The 25299-nt window shown below is 50.6% G+C and overlaps 2 protein-coding genes across 3 annotated transcripts in view; both read right to left on the bottom strand.

The window, feature by feature from the left end:
* Nucleotides 1–626: 626 nt before the first annotated feature.
* Nucleotides 627–25299, bottom strand: part of LOC149366900 (uncharacterized) — a 152012-nt gene continuing 127339 nt past the window's right edge. Inside the window, exons 4-6 of one of the 2 annotated variants that reach the window (XM_089553098.1) lie at nucleotides 6855–6945; nucleotides 6621–6673; nucleotides 690–809 (exon numbers count right to left, since the gene is read on the bottom strand). In XM_089553098.1, the coding sequence (XP_089409224.1) occupies nucleotides 6670–6673; nucleotides 6855–6945 (95 nt within the window). In that variant the 3' untranslated portion in view covers nucleotides 690–809; nucleotides 6621–6669. Of the gene's footprint in view, nucleotides 810–6620; nucleotides 6674–6854; nucleotides 6946–25299 lie in introns of both variants that reach the window. The other variant, XM_089553088.1, reaches the window with a different exon arrangement.
* On the bottom strand, nucleotides 20132–24778 carry LOC149366905 (uncharacterized). Its single transcript, XM_089553075.1, has 3 exons — nucleotides 24462–24778; nucleotides 22793–23030; nucleotides 20132–21947 (listed from the first exon to the last, which is right to left on the bottom strand). Exons 1-3 carry the CDS (start codon nucleotides 24545–24547, stop codon nucleotides 21198–21200), a joined length of 1074 nt encoding a protein of 357 aa, XP_089409201.1. The 5' UTR covers nucleotides 24548–24778; the 3' UTR covers nucleotides 20132–21197.

The raw sequence follows: 25299 nt of genomic DNA, 5'->3' as shown, positions 1-25299 counted from the left end.
ACGCGCGCTTAGCTATAATGGACTGGTGCAAGTTATTGCACTTTTATCATGCAAACCGCCATCGGCTGACTTGCGTGGTGCCCTTCTGCTCGCTACTGCAGCAATAAATGCACACGCTCTGTGTTGTTAAAGCCTTGTCTTTAAATGCATGCAAGTGCAAGCACGCATGCAGTGATGCATACAATACAGTGTACTCAGTGAACTCATTTATTGAACAGTTAACGGTTGAGAAATGAGGGACTCGTTATGACATGAAGATGAAGGAGGCCAACAGACACCGAACCAGGGAAAGCACAAGACAATTGTTTTATTTGTAGTGCTGATCAGTGAAAAAATAATAGCGCAATCATTTTTTGCCTAAAAATATGATTAGAAATTCTGATTTTAATCATGTTTTATCCATTAAATGAACACTGATATTTTCGTACTGATCAACACCAGAAATAAAAAAAAAATCCCTTATGCTTTTCTTAGCCTCAGTGACTGTTGGCTTTCTTTATATACATCGTTGTAGATTCCTAAAACATGAAGTCAGGCTTGAAGCTTGAAATGAACCTCTGGGCGGCTGCCCTTGACGTTGAAACATTCACATTCAAAAATAGGTGTTCTACTACGCAGCACAAGCTGTACGCTGCCTTTGGGTAGCTGATGTTAAATAGCCAGTATGCGGCCATCAGGCCGGCAAGTCCCTGAATTGCATCAAATACACGAAAAAGCCGTTGCTTCTCCACATACAGAAAATAATCATCGGCCTGCTCGATATCTACGTTGCAGTACACAATGCACGGTGTCGATGGCTTCTCTCCATCCTGCATAAACAAGACAGTGTAAAACAGTAATGTTCAGAATATATTATAGGCACCCAGTCAGGGCAAGAAACCATGCCAGTGCACATATATAAGGGTGAAATGAATGGCACATAACATCCCTTTAGAATGCATAGTATTGTCTCAGTTTTTCCTCTCTATGACCTGCATGCATTTTTTGCTCTCTCAGACAACACCACATAAACAATCTGACTTCACTGTGGTAGAGCAATTATGGTCTCGCCATGTGCCTGGTTGCACATGATCACTTACACCACTGATAAAACGGATGGATGGGCAAGCTGATTTACATTCCCAGTAACAACAGCGCACAAAAATGAAATGCTAAAAGAAAAAATTGAGGGACAGACAACTGATGTATAATTCTTCGAAAGCAGCTGGATTTACTCTCCACGATTACTTTTATGCTTTTATTTTAAGCCGAAACTTCACACACTGAACGTAATTTTTGTGAAAGGTGAATGTGGGCAGAGGTGAGTAGAGTTTAACAATGGGTTGGTTGGCAGCCCTGAAGCTAGATTGGTGAGGAGGTGGCTGGTGCTTCTGGAGTGAAGCTCACTTTCCCACTGCATGTTTTAAAGGGCCTGTGCCCACCCCAGCGCAGCAGACACTCTCTACCTCTCTTTGAGCGAGCCTCCTCTCCTTCCATTCCCTCCTCGAAATTCTTCTCTCCCGCTCCTCGTCGAGTAGGCTCGGCAAGGCAAAATCACCCCTTCGTTCTCCGGTGTAAGCCGGAGGCGTGGTGTCTGTGGAGTGCGTCACAGGGCGACGTCATGGCCCCGCCTTCAATAGAATTCTTTTCTTGGTTTTTGCATTTTCTCCGCACACTGAACGATCGAGAGGCGCGATCGGCTCGACCACCTAGACTTGTTAGCGAGCGCATCCTTTCATACATCTGTTTGTCATTCCCAGTTAACGAGCCACCTTTTCATTTTCTTTTAGGCCTCCCCACCGTTTCACGAGCGGAGGGGCGGAAGTCGGTTGTGTTCGAAACACACGGCGAAGCGCGGACCCGGCAACCGCCCGTTTGCTTTTCTCCATGCGTGTTTGTGTTCTGTGTGTTTGTGTCTTTTCTCCGCTCCAAAGCATATGTCATTCATTGGAGTCAAGGCGTACGCAAGATGCACGAAAGATAAGGGGTGTGTGTGCGGAGCGGTCATGTGGGCGAGCGAGGGAAAGGCTCTGCTGCACTACTAATTAAAACCTTGTTTTGGGGGGCTCGCATAGAAGAAAAGAAACTGAGAAGGGAGCGCGCACGCAGAGCGTCTCGTGACGTGATCACGGCGGGGGGGGGGGGGGGGGGGGGCGAACCAACTCCCTCAGTTTTACTAATTTTTTACTTTTTATGGCTAGGGTTCAAGGCTGTCGCCGCACGCTCCCTCCGCAGTTTTTTTTTTTTTGTTCCTTCATGCGGGTTTGTAGGCATGAGCCAGAACAGAAGGCGCTGCGGAAAGCCTTGTGCAGACGACGCGACGCCAAGGCTACGCCCAACCTTCTCCCGTCAGTCAGAACGATGCACCAATGGAGTGCCTTTAGCGAAAGTAGCCCCCCTTGACGTCAGCGGGGTGCAGAGTAGTGGGCCGGGCCCGTTTTTGAAGGAAGGAAAGAACGAACGGGCTTTGATTTGAATTTTCGCAGCTTTTCGGGGCGCGCATGGCTCCAATATTTTGCAGAGGTTATCTTCGATGCCTCATCTATGCAGTGGGCTTGTTTTTCAAAAATGTCCGGACCCTGGTCCGTGGCCCTTTAAGTCGCTTCCCCTGATGTGACACATAGGCTATAAGAGATGTCGCAATGACTACTCCCGATTAATGCAGACGACCTGAGGGCCTTTTAACCTGCGCTGACATCACAAATAATAAATGCACATGAGAGGCAGTGAGCTTACTAGTGGCGGATCGCAGTGACAGATACAGAATGTATGACCTAATATATGCAGATTAAATGATCATTTCCAAGTTGTTCTAACAGCATCATCCGTTAAAAAGAAACAATAAACTTAGCACAATAATATCACAAAACAGCATCAGGTACGATTTATGCCACACCTATTCAAGACAGCATGAGAAATGGCCACAATTCCAAACAGAAAAAAAAAGTACTTTTTAGTACATGGGCTGCAAATTCTTGAGTCATGGCTCTAGTGGACAATTTATGTGCATCTCGGTGCTATATTATTTTTCTATGTGCTTTTAACAATGTCAGTGAAGTGCTCCTTCATGTGCCTTGTTGTCATTGCCCAACCGCATACATTTAACTGAATTCGCCTCATTCAAAATGCAAAGACTATATTTCGAGGGAATAAAGAATTAAGACTGCCTTTGTACATGGTCTATATGTATACTGGGTTAACAAAAAGGCAATTCTTCAATCTTTTCTGTGAACGAAAAAACAAGCTTCGAAAGTGAATGTTCACTGTTCCACGACCAAGGAGTACTGAATAAAGTACCACGTGGTGAGGCTTCGAGAGTAATGCAATGCCACAGTTGCATCCATACACAATTTGTTCATGAGTTTTCTACATCACTACTGTTTAAATGAGTGGTTTGGTAATATGTTTTCTACAAGTCGTGCACATCTGTAACCAATTAGGAAACAGCTGCGTTCTAAGAAAGGTGCTAATGTATTAATACGTAATGTTATCAAGTTGTACCAAAGCGAGAATGAATGAAGCTATGTGTATGCAGATTTATTGTGCTTGTACTCTAAATAAGGAATTCTGAGGCTAGTGAAGAAAGTATACGAATAGTGATCTTCCATCAGTACCTGATGGATTAATACAGCTGCTTATTTTTGTACCGGCAAATTTAAGCCAAGAACAGCGCCTAAGTTCAAATTTTGCAATATACTTGCCCTGATGAGAAATGCAGAGCCCCGAACCGTAATATATGCATAGTGCTGCTAGACTTAGTAACTACAAGCACAGACGTCTGAGCATGACTGCGAGATGAATCCTTTCTACAACATAAGCATGCTGTAGTTTAGGCTAATGTTGCACAGCATTATGACAGGCTTCATGTACTTGCAACTTCATTTCAAACTTTTTAGCAGCCTTATAGAAGATGAGCTTACCGCGGGCACAAACATTGTCTCCGTTGCCTTTGGCTGGCAACTTATTTTAGCCAAAAGCTTTTATATTCGTACTGCACGGATATCCGCAACAAAAATGAAAAATCCTGCGTAAGTTTTCATCCTCTCACAGAATATGTATTGTTTAAACACCAAAAGGTCCAAAGGAACAAGACAGCATCAAGTCCTCACTTCAATAGATGCTGTGTGAGGTTGGCATTATAGCGTTTTGGACCTGTTCACACAACATGACATGCACAAACAGTCACTGAAACCAAGGAAAGCATAGACGAACGCTCTTATGTGGCGACCGTGATTACAGTAAACAATCACTTGCATAACCATTTCGTCAAGGGCAGACAAGCAAATGCCACAAATTCATTCCAAACCATGTGAATGCTTTAGAAAAAAGAAAAGGCTTGATTTTGGTTTATGGGGTTTAGCGTCCCAAAGCGACTAAGGCTATGAGAGACGCCGTAGTGGAGGGCTCCGGAAATTTCGACCACCTGGGGTTCTTTAACGTGCACTGACATCGCACAGTACACGGGCCTCTAGAATTTCTCCTCCAAAGAAATTCTAGCCGCCGCAGCCGGGATCGAACCCGCGTCTTTTGGGTCAGCAGCCGAGCACCATAACCGCTGAGCCACCGCGGCGGCAGAAAAAAGAAAAGGGGGAATGCCTTTGTTGCTCAGTTTGTATGCATGCAACGCTGCGAATGCTATGGAGATCATGAGTTCATGTTGCACCAAAAGCATTTCATTCTACTGTTTTGTATAATTACTGTCAAATGATTACACTATATTTTCCTACATCGATCAATATCACCGTATGAAAAAAAAAAAACATTCTACCATGATCCTGTTGCTTGCAATGTCTTCTTTCATGCATGCATCTTAATGAGGACAGTTCACGCCCTAGTCTATCTTTGCTCCTGGATAATATTTTGATATCCTCAAGTCAGTTCTCACAAGAGCGGCAGTGGGTGAGAAAATTCAAGTTTGTTTTGCTTTCCAACCATATTTCATGTCCCCCTGAGTGGCCATGAATGCAATGGCCAGTCTGGCTGACATATGTTTTAAGGCAGAAAAGCAGGGTCACATAAAGCACAGCTATGGGTACTGCTCTGGCGCACATTAGCTTCTGCTGGCTGCCGCAAAAAACACAAAAAGCTACATGCTCAAACAGCACGTGTGTGGTCCACAAGGTCCACAAGGTTCTTTTATGCAGGAAAATTGAGGATATTTACTAGCGTAACATCTGCGGGTTTTTTTTTTCCTAAAATTAAGGCTTCAAAAAGGGGTGTGCAAATTACAAGGAGATTTTCCGAACATGCCAAAGAAACTCTGGAAAGGTCTTAACGCACAATGTATACGACATTTTGCCGCATATAAGTCAACGATACAAATCACGTTAGCCAAAAGAAAGCTTCGACTCCAAATATATGTCAACACATACCTCGCCCCCCAACCTCCTGCGCCTGCCCCAAACACGAGTTATGTCTACTTCCCCACGAGATGGCATGACAGCACGTGCACCGCTCGAAGCAATAAACAGCCGCCGCGGTGGCTCAGCGGCTATGGTGCTCGGCTGCTGACCCAAAAGACGCGGGTTCGATCCCGGCCGCGGCGGCTGGAATTTCTTTGGAGGAGAAATTCTAGAGGCCCGTGTACTGTGCGATGTCAGTGCACGTTAAAGAACCCCAGGTGGTCGAAATTTCTGGAGCCCTTCACTACGGCGTCTCTCATAGCCTTAGTCGCTTTGGGACGTTAAACCCCACAAAACAAAAAAAAAACAAACAAGCAATAAACATGCAATGATACAGTCACAAAGCCATCAATAAGAGGCAAACAGAAATACAAGGCGATTAAACAATGCCCTCGCTAGCAGCCTGGCGGAGTTGCGACAAACAGAACAGCTAACAGTTCGGAAGTTTCGCATTCTGTCGCGATGCATGCTCCAGAGGTTACTAGAAGTTTGCAAGTATTGCAGCCACTAGTAAGGAAAAATGACCAGAGGTGCGAGCCCGCCGGATAAATGGTACGCAAGTGACTCTTCCTTACTGGAACCACTGTACAAATGAATTACTGACTCTTTGCACCACTCACTCACCTTTCACAGCTGTGCACGGCAACCTGGCTGCGCTAATCTTTCGAAGCCTGCCCTGCGTGCACCCGCAAGCATGCTGGTGTGCTTGCACAGCAGGAAGTGCAAAATATGCGAGTTTTTGTTCTAAATCCGGTAATTATTAGGGGTGCAGAAATTCCATGAGTAAATACAGTATGTCAGCCAGTCTGGCCACAGCATTAAAAGTCTATAGACATTAAACTTGAATTGCACGTTTCCTTCTTCGTAATGGTGTACAAGACATAGTAATATATAGATCACCATGTCGAATTCGGATAAGACTGTTGAATAATTTGACTGAATTTCTCCTCTGATCTGTTTTTCTGTCAACAGCCGAGCAATGGCTATAATGTGAATGGTCGATATAGTGAAGTTAGACATGAAAAAACCAAGATTGCTTCAACCTTTTAAAGTACTACAACGCTAAAGCCAGCCTTTCCTCAAAAGCCGGAATCACCGCGAGTGCATAAGCAGCAATGATATCAGTTTTCTTCATACCCCACATGGACACAGAATACTGAAAATAACAGCAAGCTAGATCAGATATCTCGTAGAGGCAATACTTTTGTTCCTAAAAGCATTACAATAGCGTTAGCTCACCTGGCTGCAGTACAATGCACAGCATCAAAAAAATGAAGAAAGCGTCATGTCACCTGCACAGCAACCATCTTAGTAACTCACCAAAGGCACAAACAAGCACCAATATTCAGGAGTAAATCTTGGAGGAATTAGCACCGAGAGTTAACTGAGCTTTCTCCATTCAGAAAATAGAACTATTGAACAAGCAGCAAAAAACTGCAGATGTATGCACTAACACAATAAAAGCTTGCTTACATTGTATGATCAGCCATTTCTTGGAAAAGTATGTCAACAGTCCTTGTAGTGACGTAAGAGCTTACAGGCTTGTCCCCTGTTAGTGCTGCATCTAGGGATCCAAGGCAAACCAATAAGATGCAGGTGAAGGTTGGATACAGGGCATGTGATTGCGGGAAAAAGGAACATGGCTAGCACTTTACGCAAAAAGGTTAAAAATCTAAATAGTGTTCTAAGAGAGGTATGATCTCTTTTTCAGATAGGCAGTCTCTTTTGATAATAGGATGAGGGACGGCTGACACACGTATCGCCACGGTTTTGAGTTAGGTAAGCTTCATGTATCTCACGTTTGTGCTTTCCGTAATATGTTTTCAAAATCTTTGTCTTGTCGAGGGCTGGCACGCAAGAGCATTTTTTACAGTGAATAGGCAAGTTGCTGCCTGTATCTGTAACAAGGAACGATGCCTGTGAGAAGAGTGACATGAGAAAATAAAAACCACGCAATCAACTTTCTGGCGCAGGCTTCAAACTCGCAAACTGCCATACCCGATATTCATGCACGGACGTTTCCCTGACCTATTTTCCTCCTCCTGTCGACTATGCGGCAAACCAGGCGACTTTCTGCATGTACTGCTAACCTGTTCCACACTTCCCCCCCCCCCCTTAGATGTGGCACTCACTTACAGGGAACAGCTGATGTCAAGTTAGGCACTCCAAGACAAACGACTCGCCATCACCAGTGCCTCTAACAGGCAGGCCCTCCAGGGACTGGCACACCATTTGTAAGGGAGGAGCCCGACGTTTGGGCCCCTCCGGCAGGCCATGAGGCACCTGTAATTTGTCATGGCCAATAAAGTTTATGCCATCACCACCAGCCTCAAAAGATAAAGAACTCTTGGCGCAGGCGTGGCACGTAGACTCCGGGTGTGTAATTATTGTGCATGTCGGACTGGCGTGACGCTCGTCATATGTGGCTATGTGGTGTATGAAAGCCTGTGGTGGTCTCCTCAGCCGTCGTGTTCGAGCTCATCCGCCGAACGGAGTCCGTAGTCTGAATTGAGCCAGTAGCATCTGTAACCGCCAGTCCCATAGCGTCAGTGCCGAATGTGTATTTCGCCGCTTAGTCATATTGTCACCGGACGCCAGTAGAGTGTTCTCACTGGCCGAACAGTACTTGGCAAGAGCACTGGGCAGAGCACATCCGACCGACCTATATAGAGCCGAGCAGAAGACGGCGTAGTGCGGCGCGCGACAAAGCACGAAGACAGACCGCACGGGGGCGCTCGTAGAGTGTCTCAAATAAGTGTAGCAACATAGTATAATAGGTCAGAGCCGTATTGACGCATGAATGCCTTGACTCTGCCAGTTCTGCGGTCGGCGTGGAGCTCGGGGTGCACGTTTTTCGGGACCGGCGCGACTTCGATCTTAGGTGCGAGTTTGGGCGGTACGGCGTGGTACTTCTGCTGCAATGGAGTGGTGGGGACCGGCTACCCTTGTGGGCGCAGAACGGTTCGCCCTATTCTCGAGTCTCGAAGACGCGCCAGCTCTTCTGTCGTGTGTCCAGGTGCACGAGGGCACTCTGAGGGCTGTCTTCACCGCCGATCACAGGAGGACATTCAGCCGATTAAACTCGCTTCAACTCAGTCTTTGACAAGATGCGTGGAACGTAGCACGGCTGATTAGCAACGCCTGTACGATTCGCATGGGTCAGTTTGGTTGAGCCCCCGCGTCTGTTCCAGATGCGGCGCATCAAGATTGCCACCTGCGCAAATTGCTTCTGGAGCAACTGTACAGTGTAGCTTGCTCGGCCGTCAGGTTGTAGGTACAGGGCCAGCTCCTGGAATCGCTCTACTCCAGGGATGCGAGTGCCTTCGAGGCGGAGCTCCATATCCAGGTCGACTGCTTGTGTCCTCTAAGGCGCGCAGATAACGAGCAGTTCCCACTTTTCAGGTGCACACGTAAGCCCAATATCAGTCGTGTAGTGTTGAGCCGCCTCTATGAATTTTTGATTGAAAGTTATCTTCGATGTGGCCGTCCGAGCCTGTCATCATCTATATCGTGATGTCATCGGCACAAATAGCATGGTGCACATCGGGAATTCTAGGGAGCAGCGAGGAAAGGCCAGCACACGTAACGTTGAACAACATGGGCGGCAGCACCGAGTGTTGTGGGGTGCAACATCCTGTGAGGCGGATTGTTTCGAAGCGCACGTTCCCTATGCCCAGTGTAGCGGTTTGATCTAAGAATGCCCTCACGTAGTCGTAAGTGCGCTGACCCCAGTGCGACCTCGCTAGGCCCGCCAAGATCGCATCATGCGAAACGTTGCCGAAGGCCCCATTGGGGTTTAACGTCAGTTCATCACGGGCCTGGGGACTTGTCGCCACCTGACGCCGTCGTCAGAGGCCACGCATTTTATTTCAAGACGGCCTCCAACCCCTCACCGTCCTTGTCGTGTTCAGAATAAAGTTTTGCCATCACCAAGAGGGAAACTCACATGCCTGCAACGACTTGAGGCGGCAAACACAAGCCGATTATGTCATAGCGGAAAAGCGCCAGCCACAATCACCAATCGTGAAACGAGACCACGAGGGCACGTACCGCTTGCCAGAAATCGATTTACAACCAGACTCCAAAAAGGGAAATAAATCGCCCTTTAAAAAAAAATGAACAACTGCATATTGTTGTGCAATGTGACTATTGCATTAATGGTGTGCGCAATTATGGCACTCCGCTGTCCACACAATGCTTAATCGTTCCAGCCTAGCTCGTGTTCGCCTTACATCTTCCCCTCTAAAAGCCACATAAATTGACGTAGATGCCCCTAAAGAAAAAAAACGTCGCAAACGGCAGCTAAGAATTGGAGGTCTTGCGGTGTCCCGGACTAGGGACGCCGACCATGTAGCGGGGCCACTCTGTCGCTCCCAAACTCTATTTCAGCAATTAAAAGTTTTCACCACCACCACCACCCTGAATTTTTATTAGGAAGCGACAGAATATATGTTTGGGTCAGCCCGTAAGGGACCGATCCTGACAAGCTCTTGGTAAAGTTGAAGTGCCCACCGAGAAATAACAGTTACCGCGCCTTTAACTTCCTCAGAACCCCTGTAATTTTTGGCTACGACATTGCGCGAGTGACGAGGACGCGAAATTAAGGCTACGCATTGTGCGATACCCGCCGCAGTGGCTCAGTGGTTAACGCGCTCGTCTACCGAGCCGGAGTACTTAGGTTCGAACACGACCGCGGCGGTCGCGCTTCGATGGACACCGAAAGCAAAATGCTCTCTGGTACTGTGCGATGTCAGTGCACGTTAAAGATACCCAGGTGATCGAAATTATTCCGGTGACCTCCACTACGACACGTCTTTCTCTCTTTCTTCTTTCACTTCCTCTGTTAACTTACGGCGTGGTTCAGGAGTCCACGAGATATGTGAGAGATACTGTTCTATTTCCTTTCCTCAAAAAAAAAAACATTTTGCCAATTTGAAGGATTCATCTTTCCATCTTATTCGATAGGTGGTGGCGGCGAAAACTTTTAATTTCTGAAATAGAGTTTGGGAGCCACAGAGTGGCCCCACTCTGGATGGTCGGCGTCCCTAGTCCGGGACACCGCATGACAATGTCTCGTCTCTCGCCCGTTTCACCAGAGCCCTTTGGGACTCGAGCGAGGTGGTGGTGGTGAAGAGCATTTATTTAGTAATTTACAGAGAGGTGCTCGGGGAGAGGCCCCTAATGGGTCTCCCCCTTACAATACTAGGCGGAGTCCCTCATTCCGGGATCCCGTTGGTCGAGACCGCTACACAAGTCCGCCGAACCAGGGCCTGTTGGGCCGATAGTTCCTGGCAGCTGAGCAGGGCCGCCTCCCAGTCCTCTCGGGTAGGGGAAGGGGTGATTGGGGGGAGAGAAGGATTTTTTCTGCATGCCCAAACCATGTCGAAGGTGTTGGCCACCTCCTCACAGAATGAGCAGCGGCCGTCAAAAGAAGGATTAAAGTGCTTGAGAACCGCCGGGCACAGCAGGGTGTTTGTAAAGAGCCTGAGGAGAATTCGTTCGCCAGCTTTACCCAGTCCTTTCATAGGAACTGGGTATCGCCGGTGTTCGGCACGATAGTGCTCAGTAATTTCTTTAAAAGAAAGGAGAGGGCTGTGATCTGGGTTAAGCTCCTCCCAAGGGACGCCTGGTGCCCGGTGAGTGAGTGCGCGGGCTGCCTCATGGGCGGCTTCGTTACCTGGCATGCCTTGGTGGCCGGGGACCCATATGATTGAGCGATGAGTTGGATCGCCGTCGCGAGTACTGCGGTGTAATATTTCTTGAGCGAGTGGAGTGATCCAACCGAACTCAAAGTTACGACAGGCTCCGCGAGAGTCTGTGAGGATGAATTTAGAGTCGGGATGGGAGGCTGCGAGGGCGATCGCCACCTCCTCCGCATGCGTTGAGTTGGGTGCTCTGAACGAGAGGCCGTCCACCTGTTTTCCCTCGTGTATGACTGCAGCCGTGTACCACTCCCCCCTGGAGCGGTAGGGTCCTGCAATGTCGACGTAAAAGACGTGTTTTTTTGAGCCATAGTGGCGGTGCAGGGCATTCGCCCGCGCCTGGCGCCGGCCATTATGGTCCTCCTTGTTCATCTTAGTCGGAAGGGGTCGAACGTAGAGGGCGCTTCTCCACAGTTCTGGCACTCGAACCCGTTCCATGGTATGGTGATCATGTCTGATATGTAACCGGTCCAAGAGGCGGCGACCGGACGCGGTCTGGGCGAGACGCGTGTATTGGTTAACGAGATGCGCCTCGCGGAGTTCTCGATAGGTGTTCACCACCCCCAACGCGAGGAGTCGCGCGTTGGAAGTGGATATCGGGAGGTCGAGGGCTCTCTTGAAAATTTTGCGGAGTACAATCTCCAAGTGATCTTCGTCATGTTTCCGCAAGCGGAGGTAAGGAGTCGAGTACAATACTCGACTAGTTACGAAGGCATGTGCGAGCCGCATCGCATCCTTACTTCGCAACCCTCCTCGCTTGTTGGAAACGCGGCGAACCATTCGGCCCACCTGGTCGCCGACTTTGCGGAGTTTGGCAAGAGTTGTGTCTGCCTTACGGTGTTGATTAATGAAGAGACCGAGTATTCGTAGCTCCTTCGCTTCACGGATGGGGCCGCTTGCGAGAGAAAGCTGAACGGAGATTTTGCATTTCGGAGAATATCGAATATGCACAAATTCAGACTTGGACGGGGAGCACTGGAGGCCGCAGTACGTGGCATAGTGCTCAACTATGCTCGCCGCTGCTTGCAGGCATTCCTCCATCTCTCCTATGTTTCCCGTAGTGGCCCAGATGGTGATGTCATCGGCGTACAGCGCATGCTGAACACCGCCGACAGCCGCCAGCTGTGCCCGGAGGTACATCATAGCAATGTTAAAGAGAAGCGGACACAACACAGCGCCTTGTGGTGTGCCCCGCGTTCCCGTCTCAAACGGGCCGTATTCGGTCTCTTGTATACGTATATAGGCCAAGCGGTCTGTTAAGAAATCTTTGATGTAATTGAATGTACGAGGACCACAGTTGGTCTCGCTAAGGTGCTTTAGTATGACGCCGTGTTTTACATTGTCAAACGCACCCTTGAGATCGAGTGCTAGGACTATTTTGTCGTTGTGTGGGTGTTCTATGGGTTCGAGAACCTCGTGATGAAGCTGTAAGAGGATGTCTTGTGCGGACTTACTGGGTCGGAAACCGAACATGGTGTCGGCAAAGGAGCTCTTGCTCTCGAGATATTCTCAGAGGCGGTCACGGACCATCGTTTCCATCAGTTTTCCTACGCATGAAGTGAGGGAGATGGGCCGGAGGTTGTCTGTGTTTACCGGTTTCCCCGCCTTTGGGATAAAGGTTACCAATGATGTCTTCCAATCCGGTGGCAGCGAAGTGTCCCCGGTCCAAATGGCGTTAATATATTCGAGTAGGGTTTCGTATGCCCGATCAGGAAGCTTCACCAATAACTTGACTGTGACCTTATCCCTCCCGGGCGCCGTCCCCCTGCGCATTTTGGCAAGAGCCGCGCGAAGGTCGTGAAGCTGGAATAGTTGATCCAGTTCCGGATTATCGCAGCCTGCATACGAATAATCCTGCCCGCGCGGGTCTTGATCCTGATTGAGGTATTGTGAGCGCAAGGTGTTGCTAGCTGCTTCGTGTTTCCTTGAAAGTTGTGTATCACGCGATTGATGTGTTTCTGGGTCTCCGAGCGTGTTTGTGTGGGGTCTATGAGACTCCTGAAGAGCCGCCAAGTGTTGCGGCTGGACATCTGCCTTGCTGCGCTGTTGCATCGATCTACCCAGTTAGTGTCTGCGAGCTGGGCAGCATACTCGGCAGCCTGCTGGGTGAGGTCAGAGATGCGAGCGCGGAGTTTACGGTTGTGTTTCTGCCGCCGCCATCGCTTAGTGAGGCTGCGGCGAGCTTCCCAGAGGTGCCTTAGGTGGTTATCCACGTCAGGTGCACGCTCCGTAAGCTGGATATGCTTTTCTTGTGAACGGAGTGTTTGCATGAGTCCGTGTGCCCAAGTGGAGTAGTCCTGTTCCATGAGAGAAGTTACTGGGAGGGCCTGGCGGAAAGTGTTCCAGTCGGGAAGTTTGGCTTGCGCAAGGGGGCGACGTAAGGGCCGAGTGTAAATGACAGTGTTCAATATGCAGTGGTCGCTACCGAGGGTGTCCTCGGTGTTGATCCACTCTGCGTGTTGGATGTGTTTCACGAGGGTAAGGTCGGGGCAGGTGTCCCGAGTGACGGAGTTCCCTACACGTGTTGGGTGGACCGGGTCGGTTAGAAGAGTGATGCCCAGCGTACATATAAGTTCCGCCATCTTACGACCACGCGTCTCTTCCTTGTAATATCCCCACATGAGACAGGGCGCGTTAAAATCGCCCACTATCATGAGGGGGTCGCGACCCGCGATCCTTAGCGCTGCGCTAAAGATGTTAGAAAAAGTGATGTTTTTGAGTTTCGGGGGGCAGTAGATATTAAGTATGTGTGCGGGGCTGTCTGTTCGCCGCAGGGGGAGGACAGAGACCATCACATACGAATATTCCAGATTTAGGTTGAGATCAACCTCCTGCGCTGTGTAACCCTTATGGACTAGGATACAGGTGAACGGGTCTCGTTGAAAAGTGTTATAGCCCCTGAGCTTAACCGCATCTCCGGTTTCTTGCAACGCAAGGACTGCGGCGGGGTGTTCAAGGTTGTCAATGTACGCCCTTAAGAGGGCGCGTTTGGTCCTGTTTTTGAAACCCCGACAATTCCATTGCACAAGGGAAAAAACTTGCTGTCTTTGCGGGGGGCGGCGCCCTTTAGGGTGTTGGTTGGGAGGGGACGCAGCCATGTTGATTTGAAGGGAGACTGCCTTGGAGAGCCGGCACCGGTTCCGTCACCTGCGGCTGGATCGGTTCCGGCTCTTCCTTGAGTTCGGTTAGATCGATGGGGCGGTTGAATATTGATGGGCGGTTTGCGACTTTGAGGGGCCCCATTCGGCGTAGAAGCCTGGGGTTTGACTCCAGCCACGTCTTAATATTGGCCGTCACGGTGGCCGTAACCGTGGCCGTGACTGACTTGAACAGGTTTTCTTGAATTTGGCCGAAATTTGACATCTGAGTCGCTAATGCGGCAAGGGCGTTTTCGAGGGCGGTGAAACGCGGGTCAGAGCTAGGTGGTGTCGGGTCCACCGGCACTTGTTGCATCGGTTCCGGAGCTACCTGGGCAATAGGCGGGGAGGACCGAACCGTTTCTAGCGCATGAATTTTGGCCAGGAGTTGAGCATTTTGAGCCCGGAGAGTCTCGAGCTCACGGCGGAGGTCCGCAACCTCAGAGTTAAGGGGGGGAGGAGGAGGAAGGGTTGGTGGGGAAGAAGATAGGGGAATGCGGGGGGACGGAGGAGGCCCGTCTCGGCTGCCTACCTTTGGCTGTGATGTCTTCTTTGGTGTGCCAAGCGGACGGCCCTCGAGAGGCGGAAAATCCCCGTTCTGGAATACGGGTGCGCCTGGATCACGTGACGACTTTTGGCCTGTTGACGGAGGGGACTTGGAGACACGCCCGGGCAACGCGCCCGCCGGTGGCGCTGGTCCGGATGTGCCTTGCACCAGCTTGCTGCCAGGCGGGGGAACTTTTGCAGTGTTGTCAGCTCCCGGGAGCACTGCACACTGACGTTGCTTTCGTTGACCGGTTGGGTTTCCCGGTCGTTGCAGCCGCCGGAATTTTGCCTTGCAGTCTTGCGAGCCCGTAAGGTGGCCGCCACCGCAGACGATGCAGGAAGGGGTGCACTCGTGGGTCTCCAAGTTGCCGTCTTCGAGGACTGCGACCGTTTGGCCGCAGTGTCCGCAGCGATTGCGTTGAGGATCCGGGCATAAGTCCGCACGGTGGCCGATGGTGCCGCATCGGAAACACGCGGGAATAGTCCGCTTGTATTCGCGTACCAAGGTCACGACACTGTTATAGTGCACGTAACGTGGCACTTTATGCCCCACGAAGGTGAGCAGGGCAATCGTCGACCTCCCCAGCTTGCGGATGAAGGCTATCTCTCCTCCGTGCCACTGGACTTTCGATTTCAGGGTGGTAGAAGTTTCCTGCTCATGGACGGTAATGATCCCCCTGCAGACTTCACCGTTGACTTTGGCGTGACCGACCATCGGGATGGAGCCTTTGGAAGCTTTCAGAGTAAATTCACGAGTGAGCGCGTTCGCCGCGTTCACGTCTTGAGTGGTGGTGATAACGATATTCTGGTCCCAGATGGGCCAGATACTAAGAGTGTCCACCGAGGAGGCATTAACATAGGCGGAGAGCAAAGCACCAAGCTCACCGCTCTACAAAACCGTCTTCAGGGAGACCGTCATTCTGGGCTTGATGACGATCGTGAAGTCTTCTTTGCGGAGTCGAGGCATAGCGGCAGGCCGCCATTTCGTCGATCCCGCTGTTGGGGAGAGCTGATGGCTGGAACTTGAAGTATTTGGACGCACAGAAGCAGGGGCACTCACGGAGGGTCCGTTCACTGCCGAGGTGTTCAGGCGCTGCTGGCGTTTGCGAAGTGCCACCAACGAAAAGAGGCCTTCATCCACGATCTCCTGCGTCGGAGTGGAGGTTTCAGGAGAAGACGGGGCTTCTGCGACAACTTCTGTCCATGCCATCGTCTCGGGATCGTACCCGCGGCGAGCGGAGGCCGCCATGGCGTCCGCGGAGAACGCTGGAGCCTGGCTGCTTGGCTTTAGGCCTGGCTGGGGCTCCCACGGGATGAAGACATAAATGGGCCTCAAAGGCCCAAAAATTGGCCCACCCGGTCGAGAGCGATGTCTTCGGGTGCCGGGTGATGTTAACCGTCGAGTACAAGCAAAATTTTCGCGGTCGTAGGGAATGTTTCGAGCGAGGAGCAGTTGAGGAGGGCAGTCTCCCATGCCTCTCCGGAAGGGGTAGGGGTAGGGGGGAGGTGGGGATTTTGAGTACATGCCCACACCATGTGGAAGATATCACAGGTCTCCCCACAGTGTGGCCATCGCACATCCGTGTTAGGATCGTAATGCTTTAAGATTGCAGGACAGAGTAGAGTACCTGTCTGCAGGCGCCTTAAAGTTCGCTCCTCCGTCTTACTCAGCCCCTTTGCAGGAGCCGGGAAAAAGGCGGTGGTTGTCGGTATAATGCGTTATTATTTTCCTGAATCGCAGCAGCGGCTGGTTAGTCTCCGAACCAGAAGAGCTGGGATGAGGAGCCCGGTGAATAAACGCTCGGGCAGCCGCGTCAGCGGCCTCATTACCTCGTAAGCCCTGATGGCCAGCAGCCCAAATGATTCTTTTCGGTGTTGGATCAGTGGCAGTACGTCTTAGAATGCAAGCAGCTAACGGGGAGATCTCCCCTGTCAAGTAATGATCACATGCTTTTCGGGAGTCCGTAATGATTATTCTCGAATTGGCGTGGGCGGCAGCAAGCGCTATCGCTACTTCCTCGGCTCGCATTGAATTCGGGGCTCGAAAAGAGAGTCCATCAACGTGCATTTCCTGGTGAACGACAGCGGCCGTGTAAAATCCCGTGGGCAATCGCCCTGCTACGTCTACATAATATACACCGGGTCGGGAGCCGTGTTGTCTCTCAAGAGCCAGAGCCCGCGCTTGTCGTCTGTTTGCCTGCATGTCGGTGTCCATGTTACGGGGGAGCGGGGAGACCCAGAGCATATGGCGCCACAGTACTGGGATACGCTCCGCCTCCTCTAGAGTGCAGTCGTGTTGGATGTGTAAGCGGTTTAGCAGGCGGCGCCCAGGGGCCATGTTCATGAGCCGCGTGTATTGGTTCATGAGGTGGGCCTCCCGCAGCTCCTGGTAGGAGTTTAGCACTCCCAATGCCTTGAGTTTGGCATTAGAGGAAGAGACTCGTCTCCGAAAGTTCGACGCCACCGTAGTCACTCGGACCATTAAGCGCAAGCGATTACGCACCATAGCAGCGCTATGACCTTCAGCTGAATATTGTCCACTGTAAGTAAGGGAAAACAGGCTCACTGCCCGATGTGTGCACGCGCCAATTTTTATAGTTCGTACGTTCTCGTTAAGAACAATAATAATAACTGGTTATTGAGGAAAGGAAGATAGCGCAGTATCTGTCTCACACCTCGGGTGAACACTTGAACCGCGCTGTAAGGTGGCTTAAAAGAGGAAAAAGAGAAACAGGATTCTCGTTAAGAACTTTTGCCCCGCAAACACCACGTATGCTCTCGTCGTTCCCAACTGTCTTTGCAGAGAAAATGCGCACGCTTGCAATGACGACCCGACCGCTCGGCAACTCTTGTTTATCTGCGAGTAGTGCTTCCAACTCAAACACGGCTTGACACCGCTATACACCGATACCGCACGTTACGTAAAATGCCCGTCGAAGTTTTTGAGAGACGAAGGATACCATCTACAAAGCCAGCTGGAGACTTGATGTTACTCCCATAACCAACAAGGCAATTCCAGCAGATCGACATACAGCTCCTGGACCTATTTACGAAGTCGTCCTTCGAGAACACAAGTATATATGCGGCGGCTGACTTAGCTAGTGAGTTATGATTACCGGGGATGCGAATTTCGACTTTATAGAGTATTCCTGCCGTTAGGGGAAAGTAATTCGCCAAAGGCAACGCATTCGGCCACTCCCTCGTAACATGCACCCCGACAGAAACCGCGAGAGACGGGAAGCCGGGAAAGCGGCCCTTCATGAACGATACGGCGATGAACAGAACACCGTATGGGTAGATGCTGCATGCGACCACCACCGAGCCACAGCGGCTGCGTAAACTCCGCGTACCCCTCCGATTATAAAAGAATTACCACAGGGAACTAACCCAGAGGAAGCAGAAGAAATAGCTATAGCGTTTGCGCTCGGCAGCTCCAGTGCTACCTATATACTCAGTGATTCAAAAACTGCAATGCTAAATTAGTCTAGGGGCAGGGTCTACCCTGCCACCTACCAATTGCTGACCCACAACCCCCCCTCCTACTGCAGCACTGAGCTCGTCTGGGTGTCTGTGCACTCCGGAAACCCAGGCATTGAGGCCGCCGATTCTTTAGCCCGAGGGTCTAGAAACCGGGCACAGGCTCACCTCATGGGGGCTTTCTCAAAGGAGCGCGCGTGCACCTTCGCTGAACTCATTGCGAATGCTCATGCCGAAAGGCAATTATACCCACCCCCCGAGTCCTCCCTCACTACCAGGGAGCAACACCTAAGGCGCCGTCACCAAAAGCGAGCTATACCTATCCCTCTCTACTCTCCCACTGCCGAACCATACCACCCTCCTACCCTCTGTGCAATGCACAGAAGCAAAACCTGACCCATTCCTCGGTGCCTGTCCGGCTTCACCTCCACCCAGCGGTCCGGTGTCACTCCCAACATGGGAGGACTGGGAGACATCGCTACGCTCCATGGACTCAGCAAGACAAAAGATCGTCGCCCCCTGCGCTGACAGCGTCATGGACATTTTAAGCACAGAGAGCTAAGTGGGGTGGGGCCATGCGGAGAACCATGGGCCTGGGAAAAAAGTTTTTCTCTCTCTGTCCCTCACCTAGGGCGCCAAACCAAAGCGCGAACGCAACTGCGCAGCAGAAGAAATGTCTTAACTCTTCCTCAAACGCAACCCGCCGCGACATAACCTCTCTCCTCGTGAAATAATAATTGCGAGAAGCGGAACAGCATTTACGGTAGAGACGACGCAAGCCATCGAGCGCTACAATCTGACAACCTGTGGAGGACAGTCACTGCTGCCACCTCCTGCCCATCGACGTTAGCGACGACTGTTCCTTCTCACGCGCAAATACTGTGATCTGCTCCATGATATGTAACCAGCCCCTTATACAGGGTGTCCACGCTAACTTTAGCCAAGGGTTAAAAAATAAATATTTAAGGTAGGCCAGCGAAACCACTTACATACATCTACCAGCCGGCTTGCGCATCATAGGCAATTTTTTGTTTTGCAATTAATTAGCAATTAGGATAATTTTTCTAAATCCGTAAATATTGACTTCAGACAGCAAGTGTGAATAGCAGAGTTGGAGAGCACCTTCAGAAACCCCCATTCCATTCATTTGCGGTAAAATAAACCTCACGTGTATCTTTTTTCCGAGCTCCAAAGAAAGCCCGCGAAATGCAAAAACAATCACGTGACTAAGAGCATTCGCGAGCCACGATTGTGCTGCTCTCAACCGTGGCTTGAGTGAACGAAATCAGCTGCTGGTAAGGCGCGGCGATCTCATTGCGCCGGCAGGCCGATATGTCAACGGTGGTTGCGGCGCCCGCGCGAGCCAGTCTGCAAGCGTGACGGTGGAAGTTGCAGCGAACGCGCCTGGTATTGTGAGCTATGACATGGCCAGAGGTGACAAACACAAATGCGACGCGTTTTAATCGCCACTGAGAGGCAAAAGAAGATAGGCAAGTATTTTACTTATCTTCTTTTGCCTCTCAGTGGCGATGCAGGCGAAATACTGGAAACCCGTGTATGGTTTGGTTTGGTTTATGGGGTTTAACGTCCCAAAGCGACTGAGGCTATGAGAGACGCCGTAGTGAAGGGCTCTGGAAATTTCCACCACCTGGAGTTCTTTAACGTGCATTGACATCGCACAGCACACGGGCCTCTAGAATTTCTCCTCCAAAGAAATTCCAGCCGCCGCGGCCGGGATCGAAACCGCGTCTATCGGGTCAGCAGCCGAGCACCATAACCGCTGAGCCACCGCGGCGGCAAACCCGTGTACTGTGTGAGGTCAGTGCCCGTTAGAACCCTATGTGGTCGAAATTACCCGCAGCTCTCCACTGCGGAGATCTTTATACAGTGAGTCCCTTTCGGACGTTATACCATATCAACCAAACTATTCTAGTCTTGTGTGCAATGGCTGCCGCAGCTTGCAAAGCGGGAAGAGGTAAATCCCGCTCTCCTTCTGCCGGGAACAAGAGGGAAAGACCGGCAGGCGGCTGCCAAAAAAAGAAACGCAAAACAAAATGAAGCAAAAATGACTGGCAACCTGGCATGCTTGGCAGGTGCCAGAGTGAAGAGGGACATCACTTTCTCCACTTTTAGGGGAAAGGAGAGGGAGGCCCGAAGGTGGCTACCACGGGAAGAATTCAGAGGGTGGGTGCCGTGGAGGGAAGAGTTATGACGCCGTAGGACCAATGCGCCGCGTGAGCACGGCGAACACGGGAACAACCCGGCGTGTGGCTACCAGGGAAGAAGAAGGGCCAATCAGCCATCAACTGTCGCTGATCAACAACTTAAGCCTTGATTAGAATCTATAAATAACAGGGCTTCAGTGCAATCTTGGAGACAAACTGCTATGTCCAATATTGCTGATAGATCAAACAATACTTCCCGCTAGTGCACGCAGGGGAGAAAAACGGCGCAGCATAACTTCATTGTCTTCTGTCATAAAAGTGAACAAGAGAACAGGTGCCTCAGGGAGCTTCACCAACGTTGCGACAAGAGGTTGGTCCGGAGGACGCGTTAAAGAATACAAGGAGGCGCAGTGCAAAGCTCAATGGCATGAAACAATGCCGTCGCGTATCCCATTTATTTCGGTTTGCCTTGAAAACGAAGGCCACATATCGAACATTGCATTTATGGTGTCTGCCAGCTCATATATAAGAAGTGTAATTGTCCGAAATGATGTAAATCCGTTTTTTTTCTGATCATTTAAGCGATATTTTGACCCGAAGAGGTATTCTCTCTTGACCCATTGTTACCCCAAGAATTGCAAAACGCAAAGGTTGGCTTAAACCTTCATGCTTATCGCAAATTGTATTAACTGGCGAATAGCAGAACGACGTGAGCAAAGAGTCAACACACGGAGTTCCCTTGAAGGTGAAAAATCAGGTCATATAAACCACAGAAGAAAAAAGGACGCTTCAGCAGTTTTCACCTGGCGGGGCACCTAGCTTCAAGTTATGAATGAAGTCACAGGTGAAGTGATGGCAGAGGGACCTCGTTCGGTCGGAGCTTGGTAAGACCTCCAAGTAGCGGCAAGAACTGGGCAAGGCATTACGCACGCGCTCCGCGACGCGCTCCGTCATGTGTGGGCTGCTCACAGCGAGCCACTGCAACCGGGGAGCCAGGCTTAGCAGTCTGTACAGGCTCTTCTCGCCCAGATACGTGTTCCTCAGGCATAGATGTGTTAGACCCAGCCTTAGGCTTCCATTTGTTCCCATGTAGATTGATTTGAATGCTTTGCCGGTGAATGCCGTGTGTCCCAAGAACAAAACACGCAGGCTCTGACCGTGCAAGAGCAACATCTCGGCACCCGTGTCCCTCACGTCCGTGCGCTCAATGTCCAGGACAACGAGGTTGGCGATCACGGGCAGTAGGTCGGTCAGGCGTTGGTCGTTGAACAGGTAGCAGCCTTCGAAGCTAAGGGCACGAAGCGACGAGAATTGCTCCAGCTTGGCTAGCCCGATGGCAGGCGCGAATACGCAGTTGGCGAGGTCCAGCAGCCGGAGATCACGTGGGTATGGACGGCCCGCTTCGGCGGTGAAGAACTGCTCCGCACTGAACCACCACTGGCGCAGTGAGAGATGAGTGAGCGTCGGTGGCAGGTCGCACAATGTGACCTTGTTCTCTCGAAGGTGATCGAAGAGGAAGCCGCGAGTGATGTGCAAGACCTGCGAATAAGTGAGGACACTTGTAGATCCTTTTAGTACGCTAACACTTGTAGTGGGAATTCCCCGTATTTATCCGTTGCGTGTTTATCAAGAAGTTGGCGTCTCAGTGTGTTGGGGAACAGCAGCGCTGTATGGAATGACCAGAGATGAGAAACTTTCATATATCGCATTACCCATTCAATCCAGACGTCAGCGCCCATTCCTCCCATAGCGGCTGGAAGGAAGCCAACTGGAGCGTCATGTTGTTGCTATGGCAACGGTCTCCAGCATGAAAAACTTCGTCCCCGAGCAGATTTCAAACCACCAACAGTGATTACAAAGCAGCATCGTTTTCCTATGCCTAAAACGATCAGGGCTAAGGAGCAGCCTTTCGCGCTGCGTTCACGTCAAGAATTTAATCTTTAAACATCAAACCCCGTTCAGTCACCAAGTGCGCTTAAATAGAGAAATCGAATTTAAATGGAGTTTCGGATCCCAGGGCTAACTGCCTCTTTCATGCTTGGTGTGTCGACGGAAGCGAAAAACATACCTTCATCTACTTCATCGTCCAGAGTGGGCCCAGATCCTAGAGCAGCTCATCCATGTTTTGCAATTTGGTGTTATCGATGAGCGAAGGCATCTTGATAAAAATTACTGAGCATTCGTTTTTCTTCATTTAAAACTTTGACGTCCTGTTAACTGAAGATCACAACAATTGCTAGCGTTAAAGAAGCGCTATTTTTATTACAGAATGTACGTGTTTCTTCGACAGCGACTACTCCGGTCCCATAGCGCACGTATAAGACTTGGGCTCGAGTCCGAACGAGGGGACCCTTCGTCAAGCGTAGCAATCATGAAACGCTCACCCTGATTGAGGGGCAGTGCTCGGCCAGGTAGGCGAACAACGCTCGCGGAAAGTCTCTCTCCTCATCCTCGGCGGTGGATGTGTCCATGGAACGGGTTATGTGCAGTTCCAGGATGTTGGCGTCGACGTGGGCCTCGAGAAGGCTGTGCACCTGTCGAGCCTTGAGCGGAAACGACGTCACGCGTAGCACACGCCGCAGCGAGAAGTCGCGTGCCACACGCCACCATCGGCGACATACCCTGGAATGAAGGGACGTGCGCTAGTGTTGTCGCATTGTTTTGTTTGACATATATATCAGCGGTAACGTATACGTGAGCTCTAGCAGAGGCAAAGCTCATTAATTCCGATGTTCATGAGCCGTTAATTCACCGTCGTAGAGCCAGAATCTATTGAAGCTAACAGTGATCTCACCTCTATAGCATTCAGACAAGGTGTACATGAAGGATTCCGGCGCGGTGATTTTCCTCACCGCTCTGAACTTGAGAGGGTAGAAATAAAGACGTGGGAATTGAGGAATAATGTTCTCTTGCCGCTTACTGATGGCATCGTTGCTAGCGGAATTTCCCACGTTCTGAACGTTTGCGGAATATATTGCCTGAGTTTGATTCCTGCTACACGAACCTTACACCTCCGTCGACATATGGAGAGAGCCGTTTATCGCTGCTACCACGCCATGGTCTTCGCTATGGTGATTATTCGGATTGCTGCCACTCTACAGGGGAATACACACTACGTGCGGATGTGAAGCCCTGGACTGGCACCAATCCGAAAAATGACATCTTGCTCATCAATTTCATATCCTCCACTGAGATCCCGGACGCGACCCGTGCCCGGATAGCGGCTGTGTCCGTCCAAACTGAAAATCCTGACTGATCGCTAGTCACTCGTCTTCTGCACCTTTAGCAGATCAGCTTGTTAGAAAGTCCTTACTGATCGGTAGTTGCCCGCTTTATGCACCTTTTAGAAAATGAGTTTGGTGCTTTCCAGTCCCCTCAGGAAGACCAGCTTCCTCGTGACTGCAAGGCAACCCTGGCGTGTATATACCACTGAGGTGCAGAGGAAGGCAACGCAACGCGCACCCAGGCATCAAAAGAGAATGAGCTTCAAAAATGTGGAATTTTATGCCGATGGTAATTTGGCCGTGAGCTGCTGTGCCGCACCTTTGTTTTAAAATCTGACGCAGCGTTTATCTGCCACTATTTGGCCCACGTGAGTTTCCGAACACGCGTCTGCTGCTGGCCTTTCGGCAATAACAGCGAGGAGACGATAAGGCGACAACTGGGCCTGCAGGAGCACCTTTAACGTCTACGTGATCTCATTTGTTGAAAAATTTTTGCACTTTCCTCAGTGCTCAAGCGTTGACATGCTGCAAAGGCGGTGGGACGCATCACATCTACGCAGGGCGTTGGTTTATTTTGTGTTGAAGCGTAATGGGGAATCCAAGATCAAGCAGTCTCCTGGCTGTTAATAGCTCACACTAAGTACACTATCGTTATAAACTAGAAAGAAGCGTTGAATAGCGCTTGATGCCACAATTAATAAAGTGGAGAGCGAAATACGTGCTCAGCGATGTAGTGTCGCGCCGGCATCCTTAGGCTAACATGCTTCGTCCAAGCTCCGAAGCATCGACTGGAAGGTGATGCACCGCGTAGCAGTGACGGCCGACTTACCTCGCGCAGGCGCATACATCGTCGAACGACGTCAGGTGCCCGAACACCTCCAAGAGAAGGCTCTCCGGAAGATGCTCGATCTCCATGGCCGGCACTTCTTCCTTCTTCTTCTTCTTCTACTCAGTAAATTCTTCCTTTGAACGTGCACGTAGCGCTCTTCACTTACGGGCTGCCGTCGGAGAAAAATTCAGGGGGTACTTTGTCTAAAGGGCGTAGAGGCGAAAGTGTTTTCCGCACAAAGCTTCGCCTGTATGAGTGGAACGCGACAGCGTGTTGTAGTGCTGCCACGAAGTCCACGGAACGCTACCAACCGTTCGGCGCCAATACCTTCAGGATATGGTCCGCGTCTCGCGCGGAAAGAAGAACGCGGCGGCGGCATCGAGGGACGCTGGTGCTGGTGCCGCCCAGCAACAGGCGTCGGCTAGCTCTGCTCATACACAGGGCGGGAGTGCGCTGAACGCAGCCTCGAAGAGCTCCAAGCAACTCCGGTGGCGGCCGCAGAACACGCCGCGCATCGAAAAAGACATCATCGTGGTGCTCAAACCGCGAAACACGGTCGAACTCGAGTTAATTTTTGGTCCTGAACAAGCTGGCGCTGCAATCCGCAGCATCCTCGGGGACGACGCGAATGCGGGACTTGCGGTGTGGCTCGTTTGGGACCAAAACGTGCTGTGTGTGCGCTGAAATCTGTCGATGCCGAGGAGAAACTTCTCCGTGATATTAAGGCGGAAGCCTTTAATGCCTCATACAATCGTTAGCATCCGTGTCGGCAGATTCATGCGCGTTCCGGCGTCACTACTTAAAAAGAGACTGCGTCGGGGCTGGGAATCGAAGAAGG

This window comes from Amblyomma mixtum, chromosome 1 (genome assembly GCF_055824585.1).
Source record: "Amblyomma mixtum isolate Tamu chromosome 1, ASM5582458v1, whole genome shotgun sequence".
Taxonomy (NCBI): Eukaryota; Metazoa; Arthropoda; class Arachnida; order Ixodida; family Ixodidae; genus Amblyomma; species Amblyomma mixtum.
Note: the sequence above shows the minus strand (reverse complement) of the source record. Positions and strands in the feature narration are given on the sequence as shown.